A 21,184-nucleotide genomic window follows, 5' to 3' on the forward strand; every position below is an offset into this window, starting at 1 on the left:
AATCATACAATTATATGGAAATTAAACAACATGTTTCTGAATGACTTTTGGGTAAACAATGAAATTAAGGCAGAAATCAAGAAGTTCTTTGAAAATGAGAACAAAGATACAGCATACTAGAATCTCTGGGACACAGCTAAGGCACTGTTAAGAGGGAAATTCATAGCACTAAATGCCCACATCAAAAAGTTAGAAAGATTTCAAATTATCAACCAACTTCACAATGGAAAGAATTAGAGAAGTAAAAACAAATCAACCCCAAAACTAGCAAAAGATGAGAAAAAAAAAAAATCAGAGCTGAACTGAAGGAAATCAAGACATGAAAGACCATTCAAAAAATCAATGAATTCAAAAATTTTTTTGAAAAAATTAATAAAATAGGCCACTAGACTAAGAAGTAAAGAAGATCTAAACAATTAGAAATGACAAAGGGAATGTTACTACTGACCCCACACAGAAATAAAAACAACCATCAGAAATAGCTATGAACACCTCTATGCACACAAACTAGAAAACCTAGAAGAGACAGATAAATTCTTGGACACATACACACTCCCAAGATTGATCCAGGAAGGAACTGATTCCCTGAACAGACCAAAAATGAGCTCTGAAGTTTATTCCTAGGCAGTCAATACTTTTGCTACTATGGTAAATAGTATTTTTAAAGATTTTTTATAGTTCTTTGTGGCTACCATATTTTTAAACACTGTATATTGACCTTGTATCCAAAAACCTTGTTAAATTTTCTTGTTAATGCCAACATTTTATGTGAACTGCTTTTGATTTTCTAAGTATACAATCATATCATCTTTAAGGAATAGTTTTAGTTCTTTTTTCCCAATTATTTTAATTTTTCTTGCCATATTGTACTGAATAATAATTCAAGGACATTATTGTTCAGAAGCAGGGATAACAGGTTTGCATAAAACCTTTATTAGATTAAGGAAATTCTGCTTCACTCCTAATTTTCTAAGAATTTTTGCTATGGGTGATTGTTGAATTTTATCAAATGCTTTTCTCCACATCCATTGAGTTTATAGAAAGAGCCAGTTTTTTTTTTTTTCCTTTATTCTGTTAATGCAGTCAATTTAGTTGAATTTTTGGGGGGGAGTCTGATGATAATCATTTAAAAAGAAGTAAATGTTATGTAACTTTTCATGGTATGTAAGTTAGAAGCTGGGCAGCAAACATAGTTACCAACAGTCATCTGGTTCTTCATGAGAAGAGCCTGTTAAACATTCTACTTTGTCACTAGACTGCAATGTGTCCTCTAGGGAGTCTTCTTGGACCATCTTTTTTGATCTCTTATCTGCCAACTCCTGGTCTTGCTCCTGCTGGAGGATTTTCATGTATTTCTCTAAAGGATTTTCACTGTGAGCAGATTTGTCTTTCATTTCTTGATTACTCATTTCTAATTCATTTTCCATTTCAATCTTCAGTGATTCTTCAATCATCCTCCTTTCCTGATACAGTTTTTCTAGTTCTCTTCGTTCCCTCTCTAAAATTTCTTGTAGGTTACTCTGCCTTCTTTCTTCTCTCTGCCCTCGTTCTTTCACTTGCTGTTCCCATATTTTTTCTTCTTCCTTTTGTTCTTCAATTTGTTCCTGATGTACACTTGGGTGCTGGTATGAGAGGGGCACAGCAGCTGCAGCAGTGCCCACATGAGGCATATCCCCGGCAGGAGAGAGCCCATCCATTTCAAACTGCCTTGGCACGTTTCTTGCATATTCAAAAGACGATTTAGATTCCTCCTTATCCTTAAAAACTAGCTCATCCACATCTGAAAATTCACTTTTGTCTTGAAGTTCAGTTTGCCTTTGGTAAAGACCCACTTTCTGCTCCGGAGGGCTGGAGGAGGGAGGGATCGAGGGGCTGTGCCTAGACTCAGTGGGTGATGGCGGGGGCATTCTGTCAGGACAACGACCGGGGGAAGCAACGTGTGATCTGCCCATACCTTCCAGATACATTTCGCTTTCAAGGCTTCTTTTTGCTTTTGGGAGGGGTGTGGAGAAGAGGCATCTGGGGGAAGTGCGCCAGCATAGCCTCGAGGCTGCACTGCCTGTCAGTGCTTCCAAGAGATCATTCCTTTCTTCTTTAAGTGTGCCCACTTGAGGCTGCTCAGAGACAACTCTGTCCTCTGCAAAAATGTGTCTTTCTGGGGAACTGGAAGTAATATTTTTCAAGGCTTCCGGCAAGTGCAGAGATGGTGGGCTCTTTGCTGGTAGCGGGCTTTTGGCAGGGTTTTTAATGGCTCTCTGATGGTAACTTCTAAAAGCTGTTTCCAAGTGTTCGGCCTCTTGCTGAAGCTCTTTGACCCTTGCCTTAGTATTGGCTACAAACTCAAGGTCAGAATCAGGGGAACTACCTTCCACCCCTGCATTTGGATAATTTGTGATCCTTGATTCAACCATACCTGCTAGAACTTTTTCCTGTTTAAAAGGATTGTTCAAGAAATCCCCACTTATCTCTCCATTGCGAGGCACCGTGTTGCCATTTATTAATCCATTGACAGAACGATCGAACACAGACTGCTCTGGATTGCAGTACACTTCATTCTCTAGGGCTGTCTGAGTTTGCTTCAGTTGCAATTTTAAATCAGCAACTTGAATAGTTAACCTCTTTACAGAAGCTTTGTAACCTAGTATCTGGGCCTTCAGCTGTGTAGAATGCTCAATTTCATCTTGTAGTTGTTTGTGCAGAGCTTTCCTGTGGCGTTCAAACTTCTCATGCTCAACTACCATAGCCTTTTCTGCTTTCCATAGTTCTTTCTGAAAGACTGCAAGTTCAGGAGCTGGCTGAGATAGGCGGTTTAGGAGACTCAAGTTTTCATTTCTACTCTCCTCCAGTTGTTGTTTAAGTAATTTATTTTGTGCCAGAAGCTCCAGTTTCTCTTCTTTTAGTAGTGAATAATCACTCATCTCTTTAACCTTTTCATTTAGCATATGGTTTTGTTTTGTTATTGCCAAAAGCTGGGCTTTGACAGACTCTAACTCAAGCTCAAGTTCTTTCATACGATTTACAGATTGATTGAGTTCCTCCTTTTTTGAACTAATAGCTATGAGCTCCTCTTGCAAATGAACAGCTTTTTCTTTATTCTTCCTTTCATCTTCAATGAGCTGATTAGTTCTAATGATGTAGTCATCCTTTAGTTCAAGCTGATACTTTAAAAGTTCATTCTTGAGCTTTTGGTCGTAGGTCTCCTCGAAACTCTTTATATTCTGCTCCCGTCTCCTGAGTGCGTCAGTCATGGTTTTATGTTTTTCTTCCTGGAGCTTCTGGTTCAATTCAAAAGCTTCAACTCTTTGCTTCAACTCTGCTTCTCTTCCTCTTAGTAAATCTATATCTTTTAGTAAAAGTTGCCGTTGAGCATAAATTTCTTTTGTTTCAATCTCTTGGTGCTTTTGAATTCTCTCAAGGGTACTCTTTTCCCGAAGAATGAGGGCTTCAGATTTTGCTTGACAAGCTTTCTCAAAATCATTCTGGAATATGGCTAATTCCCTCTCATACTTTTTTTTCTCTTCCATTTTAATTTTTGCTATCTCAGTATCTTTAAAAAACTTCAACTTTTGACCCATTTCTGCCTGAAGTTGCTCTTCTATTTCTCTCTTATATTCATTTAGCTTTATTTCTAAAGACTCAAATTTGATACACTGAGGGTAAGCATCTGCAAATTGATCATCAATAAGCTGAAGCTTCTCAGCCAGAAAATCTCTGCTAAATGTTGAACTTGTCTGAGTTTCCATATTACAACTCTCTTTAGCTTGATGATATTCTGCCAATTCTTTTAAAAAATGCATAAGAAAACCTTTATGGTTTTCTTTATCAGATCCTGAAACCAGTGATTTGTAGAGACTGGAAGTAGGGTTGATTTTAATGAGTTGTAATAGATCCCGCATAGTAAATACCTTTTCTTTTGCTAAACCACTTTCCGGAAAGAAAACAGAAAGTGAGTATTCATAGCCACATCTTTGTAAGTGATCTGCCACTAAAGAGTTAGAGGCGCCTATTAAGAGAGAGCTCCCTTCCACTGAAATGGACCGAGGTTGCAGTTCTCCACTCAATACAGGATGCATCAACTCATGAATTAGCTGGTTTCGAAGTTGTGTCTTGAGTGTGTCCAGTATACCCCGATCCTTAAATGTCTGGTATAGCTTTTTGCGCAGTTCATCCTGGCTCAACACATCAGCCACGTGGAGCATGTTTGACTGAGCCATCATTAGGCATCAGCTTCCTCCGGAGCCCGCCTCGCTCGCCCAGCGGTGGCCTGGGTTTAGCGCCCAACCGTGGGCTGTAGGGCCAAGATGAGGGGGAATCCTTCCCTCAGAGCCCTGCCTCTGTCCAGGGGGGTCGGGAGGAACAAGGGTGCTGAACACTCTCTACCTCTCACTACCAACTATGTTTTACAGCAAACATGCAAGCATCTTTCTTCGCGGTTCTGAGGCATGAATGAGGACCGTGACCCAGGCACATTTCAAAGGCGTCTGGAGGGCGGGGATCCAGAGACTAGGGACTGAAAGCGGCGAGGCAGGACCATCTCACATCCCATCTTGCAACTCCTAGAGACCTGCTAAATATAGCCTTCCTGGTCTGGAGAGCTATGGCGCATGCGCTCCGTTGCCTGGCACCGGCCGGAAGTGTCACCTACGTCTCGCCTAGTTGACTTTTTAAAAATTAAATCATCCTTGTACTTACAGAATAAACTTGACTTGTTCATGATGTATTATCTTTTTATGACTCACTGGATTTATCTAATATTTTGCTTATACTTTTTACATCTATGTAAATGAGATTAGCTTATAATTGTTCTTTTTGTAGCATTCTTGACAAGTTTTGACATGAAAATTACACTGACCTGCAAGATGGGGAACGTTACATCTTCTATTATCTGTAATAATTTGTATTATATTATCATTACCTATTCCTTAAATTATTGGTAGAATTGAATTCACTAGTCAAGCCACCCACGCCTGGAGTTCTGAATACCATTTTTAAAAATAGGTACTACAACTACTTAAATTTTCTGTTTATTCGTGTGTCAATTTTGGTAAAGTTGTATTTTCAAGAACTCAGTCCCTTTCATCAAAACTTCAAATATACTGGTTTAAAGTTGTTTGCAATATCTTGTTATGACCTACTTAATGTCTGCAGGTATATCTGTAGTAATACCCTTTTTTTAGTTCTTCACATTATTTATGCCTTCTTTTTCCTCGATCATTCTTTCCAAATAATTGTCTTTTAAAGCATTATGTTTTTATTTTATTGATTTCTTTAGTATGTTTGTGTCTCTTCTTTCATTTTGTTCATTATTTCCTCTTCATTGTTTAATTTGCTGCTGATGTGGCCATCCTGGATGTAGGATGGACTCCACCCAAAATCTAGTTCAAATATTGAGACTGCTGATGCCACAAACATACCAAGAAGGTAGGAAAATATTTATTACTTACTTAATTGAGGTCTCTAGGGAAAGCAGGGCAGGCCTTTCAAGCAGGTTCCACATGTACGAGAATGGCTAAAGGAGACTGGCTTGCAATTTTTTTGATGATTAGAAGGTAGAGTTAGGGGCTGGGCATGGTGGCTCATGCCTGTAACCACCACTTTGAGTGGCCATGGTGGGTGGATCACGAGATCAGGAGTTCAAGACCATCCTGGCCAACATGGCGAAACCCTGTCTATACTAAAAATACAAAAATTAGCTGGGCGTGGTGGTGTATGCCTGTAATCCTGGCTACTCAGGAGGCTGAGGCAGGAGAATCGCTTGAACCTGGGAGGCAGAGATTGCAGTGAGCTGAGATGGCACCACTGCACTCCAGCCTGGGCAACTGAGCAAGACTCCATCTCAAAAAAAAAAAAAAAAAAAAGGTAAGTGGAGCTAGGATAAGAGTTACTACAGGTGGGAAGGGGTTTGTGTGCCAGTACTAAAGACAAGAAAATGCAGACTTTCTTATCACCTTTCCCAGAAGAGGAAGAAAGAGAAGTGAGGCTTAAAAGTTGTCAATAATCTCACTTCAAGAAATAGACTGAGACTACTGCAGTTCACCTCTAATGTTTGACTGAAATATGCCATGTTTCATTTCATTGAATATGATCTTGTTTATGTAAGTCATTATAGAACTCTATGAGGCCTGCGAGGAGAATAAAAGTTCTGTTGAATGCTTTATTCAAGAGCTTAGCTTTGTATATTTTGAGATGTGAAATGAGTGCCTTGATCAGGAATTGTATTGTGGCTTTAGTATGTGCAGAGATATATGTGGCCTCGATTTATATTTGAGTATCTGTGAGGTAAGAGATTCCCAGCATTATTTACCCCAAAGAGGGTACCTTTGAATAAAGAATTTTGGTGCCATTGGCCATACTAGACAGCTAGATGATTGGCAATGGTCCAAGAGTGTATAAAACTGCGCAGATGAGTCATACTGTTGGCCAGGGCAACCAGGGCTATGATGACTGCCTGAGATTAGGCCAATTGTGCTGACTCTTGGATCCAATCTTTTATCAAGTACATCTGATTAAGGGATGAAAAGCAACAATTCTCCAGCAAGTTCCATCATATGTGATGGTGATGATGTCATCCACAAATGTATGAATTCTCATTGCTGTTCACTGAGTTGGTTCCAAGGGTTCCCCAGGTAACCAAAGGCTTTGGAAGAAAGATGACCTCCTCTAGTACTGTGGCATCTGGCAATGAATCGAAGATAGAGGAGGCCATTACTGCCTACAACTCTGATATTCCAGAAGCCTGCCTGGATTTGGTTCTGTTCTGTAGCAAGGAGGCTTTAGTAGTTGTGCTGAGCTTGAAGGATGCTACTTAATGACCAAATAATAATGGGAAGCTGGGTATAAAGGGTCACAGGCTCAGGGCCTATGAGAGAGAGCCTTTGTTTCTGATATGTGGCCAGTAATTGCCACTGTAATCGTAGCTAGCACAGCATGAAGAAGAGCAGTTTTTTGCATCAGAAGCCCATGATCAACTTATGGCTATAATGGGAAGTCCAGAGTTTCTAGGAGGAATGAGAAGAAGTTGCTAAAGCCTTTCTAATAAGGAAGTTTCTTGGGGACACTAACAGGAAGGATCGTTTTATTGTAACTTAGATTCTTGGGTCTTTTGTTAGAGGGGACACCATTCAAAGGTGGGACAATTTGCAAGTAATAGCATAAGTAGGCTTAAATAAAATTTGTAAACAAGGATGATATAGTTTGTATGTTTGTCCCCTCCAAATCTCATGTTGAAATGTCACCTCCAATGTTTAAGGTGGGCCTACTGGTAGGTGTTTTTGTCATGGGGGTAGATCCCTCATGAATGTCTTGGTACTGTCCCTTTTGTAATGAGTGAGTCCCGCTCTATTAGTTTCCATGAGAGCTGGCTGTTTAGAAGAGCTTGGCATCTCTCTCTTGCTCCCTCTCTTGCCATGTGATACTCCTGCTCTCCCTTCACTTTCTGCCATGAGTAAAACCTTTGAGGCCTCACAAGAAGCTAGGCAGATGCTGGTACCATGCTTGTACATCCTGCAGATCTGCGAGCCAAATATACCTATTTTCTTTATAAATTACTCAGCCTCAGCTATTCCCTTATAACAATGCCAAATGGACTAATATGAGGATGATGTTGCCTCCAGAACCCAAAAATACCTAAAGATTGTTGGGCTTGAATGTTGTAGGTGCTGAGATTATCAATAACTTTTTCTTGATAGTGTCAGAATAGAGCAGCTCTCAGTTTAGCAAATAATTTTCAGGACTTTAGCTGAGGTAGCTGGCCTAGCTCTGTGGGGCAATGGCCTGTCCTCTTTTCATCAATTCTTTTGTGAATAATTGTGAATAATTTTGTGAATAATTCTATGTCCTAAATTAATATATCAAGTATATCTCCTTGGAGGAAGATGTCATCAATGTAATGTCATACCTGTGTTCCTGTATGCAGCAGTTAAGATTTTGTCTGCACTTAAAGAGAGCCAAATCAAGAACGAACTGCCATTCACAATTGCTACAAAGAGAATAAAGTACCTAGGAATACAACTGACAAGGGATGTGAAGGACCTCTTCAAGGAGAACTACAAACCACTCCTCAAGGAAATAAGAGAGTACACAAACAGATGAAGAAAACATTCCATGCTCATGGTTAGGAAGAATCAATATCATGAAAATGGTCATACTGTCCAAAGTAATTTATAGATTCAATGCTATCCCCATCAAGCTACCTATGGCCCTCTTCACAGAACTGGAAAAAACCACCTTAAACTTTATATGGAACCAAAAGAGAGCCTGCATAGCCAAGACAATTCTAAGGAAAAAGAACAAAGTTGTTGACCCAGCAATCCCATTACTGGGTATATATCCAAAGGATTATAAATTGTTCTAATATAAGGACGCATGCACACAAATGTACACTGCAGCACTATGTACAACAGCAAAGACTTGGAACCAACCCAAATGCCCATCGATGATAGACTGGACAGGGAAAATGTGGCACATATACACCATGGAATACTATGCAGCCATAAAAAATGATGAGTTTGTGTCCTTTGTAGGGACATGGATGAACCTGGAAACCATCATTCTCAGCAAACTGACACAAGAAGAGAAAATCAAATACCGCATGTTCTCACCCATAGGTAGGTGCTGAACAATGAGAACACATGGACACAGGGAGGGGAGCATCACACACTGGGGTCTGGCAGGGGAAATAGGGGAGGGGCAGTGAGGGGTGGGGAGTTGGGGAGAGATAACCTGGGGAGAAATGACAGATATAGGTGATGGGGAGGAAGGCAGCAAATCACACTGCCATGTGTGTACCCATGCAACAATCTTGCATGTTTTTCACATGTACCCCAAAACCTAAACTACAATTTTAAAAAAAGAATAACAAAGCTGCAGGCATCATGCTACCTGACTTCAAACTATACTACAAGGCTATAGTAATCAAACAGCATGGTACTGGTACCAAAACAGAGATATAGACCAATGGAACAGAACAGCGGCATCCGAGGCAACACCACACATCTACAACCATGTGATATTTGACAAATCTGACAAAAACAAGCAATGGGGAAATGATTCCCTGTTTAATAAATGGTTTTGGGAAAACTGGCTAGCCATGTGCAGAAAGCAAAAACTGGACCCCTTTCTGACACCTTACACTAAAATTAACTCCAGATGGATTAAAAACTTAAACATAAGGCCTAACACCATAAAAACCCTAGAAGAAAACCTAGGCAATACCATTCAGGACATAGGCATAGGAAAGGAATTCATGACTAAAACACCAAAAGCATTGGCAACAAAAGCCAAAATAGACAAATGGGATCGAATTAAACTCCAGAGCTTCTGTACAGCAAAAGAAACAATCATTAAAGTGAATAGGCAACCAACAGAATGGGAAAAAATTTTTGCAATCTACCCATCTGACAAAGGGCTAATATCCAGAATCTACAAAGAACTAAGACAGATTTACAAGAAAAAACAAACAAACCCATTCAAAAGTGGGAAAAGGACATGAACAGACACTTTTCAAAAGAAGACATTTATGAGGCTAACAAACATATGAAAGCATGCTCATCATCACTGGTCATTAGAGAAATGTTAATCAAAACCACATTGAGATACCATCTCACTCCAGTTAGAATGGTGATCATTAAAAAACCTGGAGACAACAAATGCTGGAGAGGATGTAGAGAAATAGGAACACTTTTACACCATTGGTGGGAGTGTAAATTAGTTCAACCATTGTGGAAGACAGTGTGGCGATTCCTCTAGGACCTAGAGATAGAAATTCCATTTGACCCAGCAATCCCATTACTGGGTATATATCCAAAGGATTATAAATCATTCTATTATAAAGACATATGCACACATATGTTCACTGCAGCACTGTTTACAATAGCAAAGACCTGAAACCAACCCAAAGGCCCACCGATGATAGACTGGACAAGGAAAATGTGGCACATATACACCATGGAATACTATGCAGCCGTAAAAAAGGATGAGTGTTATTTGTAGGGACATGGATGAATCTGGAAACCATCATTCTCAGCAAACTGACACAAGAACAGAAAAACACCACATATTCTCACTCATAGGTGCATGTTGAACAATAAGAACACATGGACACAGGGAGGGGAGCATCACACACTGGGGTATGTTGGGGGGCCTAGGGGAGGGACAGTGAGGGGTAGGGAGGTTGGGGAGGGATACCATGGGGAGAAATGCCAGATATAGGTAATGGGAGGATGGAGGCAGCAAACCACATTGCCATGTATGTACCTATGCAACAATCCTGCATGTTTTGCACATGTAGCCCAGAATCTAAAGTGCAATAAAATATACATAAAAAATAAAAAAATAAAAGATTTTGTCTGCAAAGTTTGTGTGTGATGGCAGTGTCCCTTCAGAGATAAAGGCAGACAAAATCTTTTATTTTTTTATTTTTTATGTATATTTTACATGTATGTCCAATTGGGTCAAATTGTAGACCTCTTTCAGTTTTTTGTTTCTTCCCCTTGCATCTGGCTGTTTTTTTTTTCCTTTTTTAAAACTTCATACAAATTTGTATTAATTCCAGCTAGCTGAATGAATGACATATTCCAATGAGGTCATTATGTTAATATACATGGGTTAATATTCAATATAAGGCCCTCCTCTTTTTTAACTTTGAAAATGCTTCTTTTATAAGACAAATCTAGCATTTTTTAGTGTAAATTTGAGTTTTTTAAAAATAGTTTTTATTTTTTAAATAGGCAGATATTTATATTTTTATTGTATAGAACATGACATTTTGAAGTATATATACACTTTGAAATGGTCAAATTTAGCTAATTAAGAATAGTCATCATTTTTCTGGTAAGAACACGTAACACCTACTCTTTTTACATTTCTCAAGAATACAACATATCATACAACATATCTATACAATAGATCTCCTGAAATTTATTTCTTCTATCTAACTGTAATTAGACATCCCTTCACCAACATCTCCCCATTCACCCCTGCCCACTAACTACTTAGCATCTGGTAACCATCATCATAGTCTCCACTTCTATGAGGCTGATTTTTTTAGATTCTACACATGAGTAACTAGCCTCTCTTCTTTACTCTTTTTTCTTACTTTTTGGCATCCTCCTTCCTCTTTTTGTTATTTATATATTCTGAGGGAGATCTCTCTACCATATTTATGGTATTATACATTTCTCCCTCCTTAAATCAGTATTGTCAGAGATAGGGTCTTCCTGGCAATGGAACTATGGCAATAAAACTAACTGCTTTTTAGAATTGTGAACATCAGCAATACAAATCTTCAAATAATGGTGTCCCTACAAATAGTGACTGCCTTTCCTCTATACAAGTGCCCGTCAATGGGGCCATATATCATACAGGGTGGAGTCTTTCCCAAGAGAGCTACAGAATGAAGGCCAATGCCCAGTTGAGACATCCAAGCAATTGGTTGGTCACAAGGTAAGAATGCTTCCTTCAAGTCTAGTGTGACTCATGGCTTATATCGGAATTGAGACAAATAATTCAAGCCAAGATGCACAGATAGGTTCAGGCAGAGACACACGACACAGTGATATGTTAAGGAGGGCGCCAGGCCTGTCCTCCCTCCCTAAATCCCAATTAAATACTAAAAAAAAAGCACCACAAAATCTGACTTAGGCCCTTAGGCCAGTTAAGTCAGTAACAGAGGCTCAGTAAGACTCATCAAATGTAGTACAAAGCAGCACAGTTCAAAGAGCCAGCTAGCAAGCTGGCAACAGCTCAAAGTGCATAGTTGCTATCAGGTGGCAAAGCCTATGAATAAGCTAAAACAAGATAAGAGAGACCCCTAGTCATTGTCTAAACACCATGCTTTCTGTGCTGTTGTGACCATTCCACACAGTCAGGATGAACTCTTACCCAAAGTTTGACTTGAATGTTGAGACTGATGATACTAAATACATCCCAAGAGGGCATGAAAAGAATTATTACATAATAAGGCTTTCTTGGAGAACATGAAAGACCTCCCAGGCTGGTCAAAAAATGGCTTGAGAAACCAGGAAAAAAGACTGGCTTGGAATTTTTATGGTAGTTAGATGGTGGGGCTGGGATAAGGGTTCCCAAACATGCAGGAAGGGGCTTATGTGGCAATAAAGAAGGGCACAGCTAGGTCTTCTTATTACTTGCTGACATGTGGGACAGAAGAGAAAGAGAGGTGAGGCTTAACAGCTGTCAGCAATCAAACATCAAAAAATGTAGTGAGCTCTTTTCTCGCTCCATATGAATTTTAGAATAGCTTTTTTCTATATCTGTGACAAATGACATTGGCAGAGTGATAGAAATAGCATTTAAAATCTGTAGATTGCTTTGGATGGCAAGGCCATTTTAATGATATTGATTCTTCCAATCCATGAACATGTGTCAAGTATGATTTCTTTCTGCAGTATTTTGTAATTCTCCTTGTAGTGATCTTTCACTTCCTTGGTTAGCTGTATTCCTAGGTCTTTTTTTTTTTTTTTTNTTTTTTTTTTTTTCTATTGTGAATGGGATTATGGTCTTGATTTGGTTCTCAGCTTGACAGCATATTAAGAGTATATTGGTGTATATAGATATGCTACTGATTCTTTTACATTAATTTTGTATCCTGAAACCTTACTCATTTATCAGTTCTAAGAAATCCTAAGCAAAAATAACAAAGCAGGAGACATCATGTTACCTGAATTCAAACTATACTACCAGGCTACACTACCCAAAACATCATGGTCCTTGTACAAAACAGATACACAGACCAATTAAAAAGAATAGAGAATCCAGAAATAGAGATACACACCTACAGTTAACTGATCTTCTACCAAGTTGACAAAAATAAGAAATGGGGAAAGCATTCTCCATTTAATAAATGGTGCTGGGGTAGATGTATATATGCAGGAGAATGAAACTGGACTCCTATCACCATATACAAAAATTAACTCATTATGGATTAAAGACTTAAATGTAAGGCCTAAAACTGTTAAAATCCTACAAGAAAACTTAGGAAATATCCTTCTGGACATTGGCCTTGGCAAAGAATTTACGAGTAAGTCCTCAAAAGCAATCAAGACAAAAACAAAAATTGACATGTGGGACTTAATTAAATTAAAGAACTTCTGGACAGCCAAAGAAACTATCAACAGAATAAACAGACAACCTACAGAATGGGAGAAAATATTCACAAACAACTTTGAGTCTGACAAAGGACTAACATCCAGAGCCTTTAAGGAATGTAAACAGTTGAACAAGCAAAAAACAATCACATAAAAAGTGAGGGAAAGACATAAACAGACACTTCTCAAAAGAAGACAGACAAGCAGCAAACCTATTTAAAAATGTTCGGCATCACAAATCATCAGAGAAATGAATGCGATTCACAGCCACAATGAGATGCCATCTTACACCAGCCAGAATGGTTATTATTAAAAAGTCAAAAAGTAACAGACATTGGCAATGCTGCAGAGAAAAGGGAATGCTTCTACAGTATTGGCGTAAATGTAAATTAGTTCAGCCATTGTGGAAAGCAGTTTAGGAATTTCTCAAAGAACTGAAAATGAACTACAATTTCAGCCAGCAATCCCATTACCAGGTATATATCTAAAGAAAAATAAATTGTTCTACCAAAAAGACATGCATCTGTATAGTCATCACAGCATCATTCACAATAGCAAAGACATGGAGTCAACCTAGGTGTCCATCATCAATGGACTAGATAAAGAAAAGGTGGTACATATACATCATGGAATACCATGTAGCTGTAACAAAATAAAATCATGTCCTTTGGGGAAACATGGATGCAGCTGGAGGCCAAGATATACAAAATTGTACGCCAAAACAGTCTCAATTAATTTTAAAGGATTCAAATAGAAAATATGTTTTCTGACTAAATAGAACTAAATTAGTCATTTCTAGAAAATCTTCAAATGTTAGGAAACTAAAAACCATATTTCTGAGTAACTGATGCATCAAAGAAGAAATTGAAAGATAAATAAGAATGTGTTTTGAACTGAATAAAATAAAAATGCGAGTCAATATTTATGGGATACATTTAAAGCAGTACTTAGAAATTTATAGCAATAATGTATGTAATAAAAAAGAAATATCTTAAATTGTTTACCTCAGCCTCCACCTTAAGAAAATAGCAAAAGAACAAATTATTCATAAATTCTTCCAGAATACTGAAGGGGGGAGAATATTTTCCAACCCATTCTACAATACCAACTTTACCAAAACTAATAACAACATTACAAGAAGGCTACAAACCTGCATTTCTCATGACTATATGTGAAAAACTTCTTTTGTAAACTTTAGCATATGAACCCAATAATATACGAAAAGGATAGTACATTACAACCAAGTAGGATTGATCATAGGAATGCAAAGTTGATTTAACAATGAAAAAAACAATCAGTGCATTAATACTGTATTATATAAATATACTAAAAAAAAGATCACGTCCCTAATTTCAGAAATAGCATCTGACAAAATCCAGCACTCATTATTCATAAAATCTCTCAGCAAACTAGAAGAGATTTTCTTAAATCTAATGAAGAACATCTATAAAAACCCTATAACATCACATTTAATGGTGTAGTGATAGAAACATTCTAGCTCTTGATAATGGGTGATCATTACACAAAAATATACATTTGTCAAAACTCATCGAAATGTCCACATAAAATTGGGTATAAGTTCTTCTAGGGAGAGTATTGGCCAGAGTTCTGCCCACTGAGTGAAATAACCAAATCCATTTTCGAATGTGCATAGCTGGCCCTGGGGCTAAACAGCCATAGTGGGCCAGTTGACATCATCAGGTTTCATCTGCTGAACTATCAGTGAACCTGGTCCAGATATTTAGGGGAAAATATGAATCCAGGGCCCCAACTTAGCCAGTGGCTTTGCTTTTGGTGGCAGAATAAAGAAAAAGGTATTGCCTAAATTAATAGCTGCCACTTTTTGTGCAAGACCAAATGATGCTAGGACCAGGACAGATGCACCCCTAAACACATTATTACCATTTGGCTAGCAAGGCCTGTTGGTGTAGGCCCCTTTCAAAGCATGCTGCATAAAGGATTAAGTAGAATGCCAAAGTGAAGTACATATAGTCTTTCCCAACTCAAAACAATTAAAAACTAGTAGGGGATCAAAGAGAGAGTTTTTTCTTTGATTGCTAAAGGAATTGAGTGTTATAAATCTTTCCATATAGTTCTTTTGAGACAGAGTTTTGCTCTGTTGCCCACGCTGAAGTGCAGTGGTGCAATCTCAGCTCACTGTAGCCTTGGCCTCCCAGGTTCAAGCAATTCTCCTGTCTCAGCCTCCTGAATAGCTGGGACCACAGGTGTGTGCATCACACCTGGCTAATTTGTATTTTTAGTAGAGATGGGGTGTCCCCATGTTGGCCAGGCTGGTCTCAAACTTCTGACCTGGCAAGCAGGTCCTTTAATTTGTCAGGGTTTGTCAGCCACTCCTGTTGGCAGAGGTGTAATAAACACCATAATCCGGGCCTCTGAAACTGAGGATTTTGATTTGCCAACCAAAAGGGCATCACCTGTATTTTCAAGACACAACTTACTGTGGGGAAAAAGTCAACATGATGTGATGCATAGGGCACTCAGCCAATTCAATATGTAGTCATGTGCCACATAATGACATTTTGATCAACAACACACTACATGATATTGTTTGGCTCTATGTCTCCACCAAAATCTCATCTCGAATTGTAATAACAGAGGGCAGACACACTCACTTAAATCCTGATCTAATCACCTGTGGCAAATGGCAAGGACTGCTCTATATGTGATAATGCCCGGAATGGGGGCGTTTCCCTTGAGATTTTATGAGCATTCACATTACAAGTGTGTAACACATCAATTTCATTACACACACTTAGCAATAGATGCTATAACAGCAGTAGTCCCGTGCCACTTAATGTGAATACACTCAGAAACGTGTCATCAGGTGATTTTGTCACTGTGTAAACCTCATAGTATGTACTTACACAAACTTAGATGGTGTGGCCCACTACATACCTATGCTACGGGACGTAGCCTATTTCTCCTAGGCTACAAACCTGTACATCATGTTACTGAACTAAATACTGTAGGCAGCTGTAATACAATGGTAAATATTTGTGTATCTAAACATAGAAAAAGTACAGTAAAATACGATATTATGGTCTTATGAGACCACCATCCCCTATTTAGTGTATTAGTCCATTTTCACACTGCTCTAAAGAACTACCTCAGACTAGGTAATTTGCAAGGAAAAGAGGTTTAATTGACTTACAGTTCTGCATAGCTGAGGAGGCCTCAGGAAACTCACAAAGTGGAGGGCAAAAGAGAAGCAAGCACCTTCTTTGTAAGGCAACAGGAGACTGAGTGAGTGAGTGAGTGAGCGAGTGAAGGGGAAGTGCCACACTTTTAAACCATTGGGTCTCACTCACTATCACGAGAACAGCATAATCCAATCACCTCCCACCAGGCCCCTCCCTCGACACATGGGGATTACAATTCGAGATGAGACTTGGGTGGGTACACAGAACCAAACGGTATCATGTGGTCTGTTGTTGACCAAAACATCATTATGTGGCACATGACATATGTTGAATTGGCAGAGAGCCCTATGCATAAGATCACTAACTTTTTCCCCACAGTAAGTTTTGCTTAAACCATATTAATTGATTTCAGGTTTTTGTGGAGTTTTTTTTTCCCTACCAGAACACAGACTCACCTGTGTATTAGTGGCAGGGAGGGTGGGGGCAGGGGGAGGGCAGGGCAGAGACGCTCCAACAGCTGTCAGGAGTTTACATTACTTTCAGACTAGGAGCACAGAGAGAGAGGAAGGGAGCAAGAGGCCCTCACTTGCCTATGGAATAAAGCTGGATTAACAGGAAGCCTTTTTTTTTTTTTTTTTTTTTTTACTTTCAATATTTGTTTTTGCTGTCCTTTTGATTTTTTTTTTTTTTTTCTATTTCGCCTACTCATCCCAGTATTTACTACCTCCTCCCATGTACTTATGTGCCTCCAGAAAGCTCCTGGGCTCAGGGACTTTTTTCTTCCCGGCACATGCTGCTATACCTCTACGTGGGAGCCTTTGGTGCATATGTCTCATAGAACCACAAAACTTTGTGTCCTTCACCTGCCTGAAGTTCCCCAGCATGCTGGGACTTTTCCTTAAAGCAGCTGAAGTCATCGCCTTCTTCCCCATCTCCCCACCACTAAGGGAGAGTGAGCAACAAACAAGGCACTGTTTGGGTGGTTTGTTTCAATCCTACCTGTCACAACTCAGCCTCTGAACAGTTATTAACAGGCAATACAAGGGCAAGACCCTTATTAGCCATTTCCCTTCCCAAACCCCTGCTTCATATCACTTGGGTATGTATTTGACACTAAAATCCAAGGAATCTTCTCATATTCCCTAACCCAGTCTACAGGGTTTTCTTTCCTTTCTCTTCCAGAAAGCCATGTCTCTGTTCAGCATCCCATTCTCATTGTCAACATTGTTAGAGACAGTGCAAATTCTAGGGTTTGACCCTACTAACAAGCTGTCAAGTTATCCTGCCAGTTTTATACATGCTGCCAGAATAAGACTCCTTAGTCAGAAACGGGGCTGGGCACAGTGACTCACACTTGTAATCCCAGCACTTTGGGAGGCCAAGGTGGGCAAATCACAAGGTCAGGAGTTCAAGAGCAGCCTGGCCAATATGGTGAAACCCCATCTCTCCTAAAAATAAAAAAATTAGCTGAGCATGGTGGTGCACACCTGTATTTTCAGCTACTCAGGAGGCTGAGGCAGAAGAATCACTTGAACCCAGGAGACAGAGGTTGCAATGAGCCAAGATCATACCACTGCACTCCAACCTGGGTGACAGAGCAAGATTCTGTCTCAAAAAAACCCCCAAAATCAGAAACAGGGGACTATATTTTTTATGGTAAAGCCCTAATTAACCAGCAGTTTTCTTCAGAGAACAGAGTTGGGGACAAGCTTTCCCCTAAAGGGATAATTGCCACTTTTTAATGTAAAGAAGAAATACTGCTGGGGCCAGGATGTCTGTGTTCTTGAATCTACCATTTCCATTTTGCATGTGAGGCTTGTTGGGCCTTTTCTACCTTGTTAGTTGCTGAGTCCAACTTGACCCACCTCAAGATGGGGAAAAGTCAAAGAGCCACAAGGTCTCCACAGCTAGAGTGTTCACTTTTGACAAGAACTCAGTAGCTACTGGTACTAGGTACTCAAGGTAATAACTACTTTTCAAAAATAGTGTACCTGGTAGCTATGTCAGAGGTGAACAAGTCCAAAATCCCAATGGGTGTCTTCAGGCAGAGGCTCCAATCAGTACAGAGATTCATAGCTCAAAGAAGTCAGTAGGATTGTAGATCCCCTAATATAAGCCTGCTGGACAGCTTCTAACTCAGCCTGTTGAATTGGGCCCTACTAAAAGGATGCCAGTCTGTAGATTAGCCAAGATTAAGACCATAGTAGAATGCCCAAGTGAAGCCATACCACCTTCTATACCCAGAGCCCATCAAGGTACTGGGCCTCCTTCTTTGGTGGTTGGGGCAGAGGTAGGGAGACTGTAAAAAGACAATAATTTTTCTTTGCCTGCCAAAATGACTGCCCATTGCAAATCTGCCCAGACAGACCCAAAAAACTTTATCTGGTAAGCAGTACACCTAATTTTTTCAGAGTTTATCAGCCACTTCTGCTAGTGGAGATGTGGTAATACCACGTTCATGACTGTTGAGACTAAGGCTTTTAACTTGCTAATCAATAGGACATCATCTATACAATGAAATGTATGGATATCAGAGGGTACAAATATTCAGGTTAAATCCCAACCCACCCACTGGTGGAAAATGGTAGATGGGTAGGTATCCCTAAAGGAGTACTACAAATGTTTACAAACTGATCTTAGTTCTCAGGTGTCAGTGGTGTACAAAAGGTGTGTTTGCAATGTCCAAGTGTCAGCGGTCTGTGTAATGGATTCAGTAAGTCACAATGTTTGGAAAAGCTAAGGTATGGAGGCAACAACTGAATTCAGTTGGCAATAATGCACTGTAAGTCTCCAGCTCCATTAGCAAATTTTACTGGCCATATAGGAATGTTGTATTGAGATAATGCATTTCTTAATTTCTCTGCTGCCTTTAAGTCCTTAAGGAAGGCCATGGTTTCCCTTTGTCCTCCTAGAATTCTGTAATTTTTCTATTGAACCCTCTGGAAGGGAACATGGAGACAGGTAAGCAGTGATTTGTATGTCACACTAGCACTTCTTTACACATGACTCTTCCAATAATTCTGATGTTTATGAAATGGAGATGATCCAGCATATAACACAATAGCTCCTCATATACAGTCAGATGTAGAAACAACAACAGTTGTTGTTAGGTCAGTTAAATTGGCCTAAAGAGTATCACCTGTAAGGTTAAGTTAGTTCCCTTCTCCATTATGAACTATGCCCAAGTCCCACAAGCTAAATCTAGGTGACTTTTCCTTCCTTCCTGTGTAGGAAGAAACTTTGCTCACCACCAGCAAAGCTACACCACCACTGCTGTAAACTCTTCCAGCCTAGGCCACTGAGATACAAATGACACAAGCACAGATTGCAGCTGAAAAACTACGTGGTGACTACACTACTGTGTCCGTCCAGAATCAAATGCAATGTACCCTACTGAAACAACACCTCAAGACCCATCTAAACAAAATGTCTTTCCCTATAAAACTCCCCCAAAACATGTGACTATTATACCAGATATGAAGAAATCTACCTAGAGACATATCAAACATGAGAAAGCAAGGAAACATAACACAAAGGAACAGAATAATTCTCTAGTAACAGATCCCAAGCATAAGGAAATACATAAAATTCCAGAAAAATACTCAAAATAATAACCTTAAGGAAACTCTGAGATGCAAAAGAATATAGATTGATGATTTGATAAAATCAGGGGAAAAAAATCATGATTTGGGTGAGAAATTCCACAAAGAGATGGATATCATAACATAGGAATGCTGTGACTAATTAAATGAATGAAATAAAAAATACAATCAAGAACTTTAACATCAGACTAGACCAAGCAGAATAAAAAGTTTCTGAATTTGAAGACAAGTCCTTTGAAATAACTCAGACAGACAAAAAAAATCCTCACCTATCAAGTATAACCTTGACTTTAAATGGATCAAATGCCAACTTAAAAACTATACACTGGCTGAATGAATAAACCTAACAAGATGCAAATATATGTTGCCTAAAAGAAAAATCACTTCACTGGCAAACACTTGAAATCAAAGAGATGGAAAAAGATATTCCACACAAACAGAAACCAAAAGCAAGCAGGGATAGGTATACTTACATCAGATAAAACAGACTTCAAGTAAAAAGCTGTCAAAAAAAAATAATGAAGAACATTATATAATAATAACAAAGGGATCAACTCAGCAAGAGAATAACAATTGTAGATATTGTTTATAGCACCTATATATATAAAGCAAATATTATTAAATCTACAGAGAGAGATGGCCCCAATACAATAATAGCTGGAGACATCAACAATCCACTATCAGCATTGGACAGATCACCTAGAAAGAAAATCAACAAAGAAACACTGGTTTTAAACTACACCATAGACCAAAGGGACTTAACAGACATTTATAGTACATTTCACTTTAACAGCTGCCAAAAACATATTCTTTTCATCAGCACACAGAACATTCTTCAGGAGTGACCATATGTTAGGACAAAAAACAAGTCTCAAAAGCTTTTCAAAATTGAAATCTTATCTAGTCTCTTATCTGACCATAATGGAATAAAACTAGAAGTCACCAAGAGAAACATTTAAAATTATACAAATACATGGAAATTAAACAATGTGCTCATGAATAACCTCTGGGTGAAGAAAGAAATTAAGAATTAAAGTTCATTGAGGGTTAGGTGCAGTGGCTCATGCCTGTAATCCCAGCACTTAGGGAGGCTGAGGCAAGTAGATCATTTGAGGTCAGGAGTTCAAGACCAGCCTGGCCAACATGGTGAAACCCCATCTCTACTAAAAATACAAAAATTAGCTGGGCAGTAGTGGCATGTGCCTGTAATCCCAGCTACTCGGGAGGCTGAGGCAGGAGAATCATTTGAGTCTGGAAGGCAGAGGTTGTGGTGAGTCAAGATTGTACCTCCAGTCTGGGCAACGGAGTGAGACTCTGT

General features: G+C 39.1%; 2 protein-coding genes across 4 annotated transcripts in view; both read right to left on the reverse strand.

The window, feature by feature from the left end:
- The window catches only part of C2CD6 (C2 calcium dependent domain containing 6), a 173,435-nt gene that overhangs the window by 95,800 nt on the left and 56,451 nt on the right, over positions 1-21,184 (reverse strand). The gene's annotated exons all lie outside the window — the stretch shown is intronic.
- On the reverse strand, positions 1,117-4,277 carry LOC108315766 (oral-facial-digital syndrome 1 protein-like). Of its 3 annotated transcripts, none has more exons than XM_017545305.2 (2): positions 2,414-4,277; positions 1,117-2,137 (listed from the first exon to the last, which is right to left on the reverse strand). In XM_017545305.2, the coding sequence occupies exons 1-2, from the start codon at positions 4,215-4,217 to the stop codon at positions 1,194-1,196; spliced, it is 2,748 nt and encodes a 915-aa protein (XP_017400794.1). In that variant the 5' UTR covers positions 4,218-4,277; the 3' UTR covers positions 1,117-1,193. The 3 variants fall into 3 exon arrangements, with proteins under 3 accessions (XP_017400794.1, XP_037600466.1, XP_037600465.1); XM_037744538.1 differs by having other exon boundaries at positions 1,117-3,805; positions 3,837-3,913; XM_037744537.1 differs by having other exon boundaries at positions 1,117-4,217.

The sequence above is a fragment of the Cebus imitator genome, unplaced genomic scaffold (genome assembly GCF_001604975.1).
Source record: "Cebus imitator isolate Cc_AM_T3 unplaced genomic scaffold, Cebus_imitator-1.0 Scaffold178, whole genome shotgun sequence".
In the NCBI taxonomy this organism is placed as follows: Eukaryota; Metazoa; Chordata; class Mammalia; order Primates; family Cebidae; genus Cebus; species Cebus imitator.